This window comes from Triticum urartu, chromosome 7 (assembly GCF_003073215.2).
Source record: "Triticum urartu cultivar G1812 chromosome 7, Tu2.1, whole genome shotgun sequence".
Lineage (NCBI taxonomy): Eukaryota > Viridiplantae > Streptophyta > Magnoliopsida > Poales > Poaceae > Triticum > Triticum urartu.
In genome coordinates this window covers 36811718-36814961 of record NC_053028.1, presented here as the reverse complement: position 1 = coordinate 36814961, position 3244 = coordinate 36811718, and the positions used below count along the sequence as shown (strand labels likewise).

The 3244-nt window shown below is 53.2% G+C and overlaps 1 protein-coding gene across 1 annotated transcript; it reads right to left on the bottom strand.

The window, feature by feature from the left end:
- Positions 1 to 492: 492 nt before the first annotated feature.
- On the bottom strand, positions 493 to 2046 carry LOC125520868. Its single transcript, XM_048685913.1, has one exon. It carries the CDS (start codon positions 1635 to 1637, stop codon positions 981 to 983), a length of 657 nt encoding a protein of 218 aa, XP_048541870.1. The 5' UTR covers positions 1638 to 2046; the 3' UTR covers positions 493 to 980.
- Between the last annotated feature and the right edge of the window lie 1198 nt (positions 2047 to 3244).

Here is a 3244-nt window from a genome sequence, read left to right as displayed (position 1 = left end):
GCCCCCCTGGCCTCAACATAGCTCTGACATTGTACCTAGGAATCTGTCAATGCCAGGGAAGAGCAACAGCGACACATAACCCGGAAGCAGGAGATATTGGAACATCAATTTGAAAGGAGCGATTGAAGCAAGAGCCCAATTTGACCACGGTATTAAGAAATAAATTCTAAATGGACTGTTAACATTTCGACAAAGTGTAAAGATACTAATACCATAAGTCTCACGGGCGTGGGGCACAACCAGGTAAAAGCGTGTAAGGTTTATAGCCGGGAAGACAGATCAAATGCCCAAAAAAAGAGGGACGGTAGATCCACCGCCGGTGGTTGTGACCTCATATCTATGGACTAAAGGAGATCAACTAAAATCTACAAAAATAAAATCAGTTTTGCTAAGTCTCAGTTGATGCTATATCCCCTAGATCTTGCATGGAGAATCGTACCAATATTTTTTTCAGATTTTTCTTTTTCTTTCTTATATACTATATCACTTGACTGAGACCTAGCCACATCCAAATAAAATTGCATTCAAAGTTGTCTAGTTTGCACTGAAAACTTCACTTTATCCTTTGTACATGTTTACTGAATTTACACTTTGGATGACAGAGATATGCATGCCCTCACACATGACCTCCATCACTAGAAGGAACCTTCCCTAGACGATGACGTATATATACACCGGCACGTTCGATCGGCCGTATTCCACACGTCGGGGTCAAGCACCGCCGCCGACGGCCGGCCAGCCGGCAGCGCGTACGTCCAATCGGATCCCGTCACGCACGTCCGTACGCAGCTGCGAGGAATCAGCCCGGCAGCTAGCTTCGAGTTTTTGACTAATCCCCCGTCGCTTTCGTCTCCCGGTCCGGCGGCTACGTACGTACGTACGTGCTCCGGGCAGCGATTAGTCAAACCCAAGAACCGGTCGCCGCGGGCGCGCGCGCAAGTTCCACCGTTCTTCCACGGCTAGTCTCGGGTCATCGTCGATCAGCGCGACGCCTGGCTCCACGCCCAGGGGGACGGCGTGCCGACGACGGCCGCGGCGGCGGCGGAGGGGCCGGAGACCGGGATGCCCATGGCGACGCGGCACCAGCCGGGCTGCGCGGGCGGGGCCGGGTCCGGGCGGGCGACGTGGACGTGGACGTCGCCGAGGACGCGCACGGCGAGGTGGACGACGCCGTGTCCCGGCCCGCCGCGGCGCGGGCAGCGGAGCGAGTAGCTGAGCCTGCGGAGCGCGCGCGGCGGGCGGAGGCCGTCCAGCACGTCGGCGGCGGGCACGCGGCACCAGCCCAGCGGCGTGTCGCCGACGAGCCGCGCGCAGCCGGACTCCGAGAGCACCGCCACGCGCACGTCGTCGCGGCCCTCCAGGAACCCCGCGCCCACGGGCACCACCAGGCGCGCGTCCTCGCCGACGTCCTCCCACGAGTGCTCGCCCGCGCCGGACGACGCGGGGGCCACGCCCGTGCTGCAGCCGGCGGACGAGGACGAGGAGGAGGAGGAGACGGCGACGTAGGGCCGCAGCCGGCGCGGGAGCGGCGAGTAGGTGGGCGGCAGGCGCAGCGACTCGGCCGACAGCACGGTGACCTCCAGCGCCACGCCGCCTCCCCACTCGCCGTCCTTGGGCACGAGCCTCGACGACGGCATCGCGCGCGCGCTCTCTCTACCTAGCTAGCTCACGGCAGACAGATATAGTTGATCTCCCTCGATCGATAGGCGGCGGCGTACGGCACGGTGGCGAACGGCGGGTGGGAGTGGGAATGGGGCTGGCGTGGTCGCCCGCCGGTGGTTTATACCCATGGGCGGGGTTGAAGGGTTCCTCGATTTGGACGAGGAAGCCAGGAGGAGGCAACTTCTGCATGGAGCGCGCGAAAGCGCAGAGAAGGTTGGCGCGAACGGAGGAAGGAAAGACGAAGCCTTTTGCTTTCAGACAGACGTAGCACCCGCACCGGTCACTCACTCACACAGACAGACACAGAAGCTTTCTGGGCGCCTTCGCGCTGCCCACTTTTTTTTGCGTATTGTGCAATACCGCACAATCCATCGCTATCTTAACCATTTGGTGTGCTCTTGTTAGGGCACTTCGCGCTGCCCACTTGGAAGAAGAGAAGATGGTCGAGTCCAGATCAGTTTTTGTCATTTTTTTGTTACAAAGTCTCAAATATTTAACGGATTGGCTAAATCACATCTAGATGAAATTTAGCTATATCACATCTAAGTCCACAGCCATTAGATCAATTTGCTGAGATTTGTGGGCCACTGTTCCTTAGTCTGAGGGCAGCGCTAGTGCGTTTTTGCCTCTTTTTTTTTTTATCATTTGCACACTGTCTTCAGATCTTTTTCAAGTGTACGCTGTCAAATTTGTTTGTTTGGAACTTGTTTCTTGACATTGTTTGTTTGTTCACCGGCAAAGAAAAACATCGTTTGTTTTTTTGAGGGTTTTTTTCTCAGATAAATTTTCAATCTATTCGTCAATAATGACAGTATAAAAACACTATAGATAATAAAATTTACAACCAGATTCATGTATCACCTAGCGATGACTATAAGCACTGGAACGAGCCGAAGTCACGCCGTCGTCATGGCCCCTCCCCCACCAAAGCCTTGTTGTTTTGAGCTTGTTTACCAAATACACTATGTGGTTTTGAAACTTGTTTCTGAATACACCAAAAACAACACATTGTACGTTTAGGGCGAGATATTGCAATGTTTTATCTAAATCGTTGTCATTTTGGATCTTGTTGTTGTAATGTTTGCATAAACTCGTAATTTCGCATCGATGTATTCTCGTGATGCCTTGTCTTTTTTTTTGCCCACTTGTTGGCTGTTCGCGTCGCACGTATGTGTTTTTTTGTCAAATTTTGTTATTACGCTCTTATGGCTCATTTTATCTGGTCTGCGTTGTTGAAGTGGAAGAGACATGCTACGTCGCTTGTCAATATCTATTTCTTTTTTCTTTTAATTTGATGTCAAAGTGATAGGCTCTAACTTGCCCTTGACGCATAACTGGGCCCAACCTATTTTTGTCTCGGCTGCAAGTCTACCATCGACTCGCTGCTAAGGGGAGTGGGCGTGTTTGTAGGGGGTCCAGTTGCAAGTTAAGCAAGGACTCGCAACTGGGGGGCAGTGCCTATTTTTTGTAGGCTGCCCAGTTGCATGTCAACCATCGACCTGCAACTAGGGAGGCTGTGTGTTTTTGTAGGGGCCTCAACTGCAAGTCTACCATCAACTCGCAACTAGGGGTGGGGAGTGTG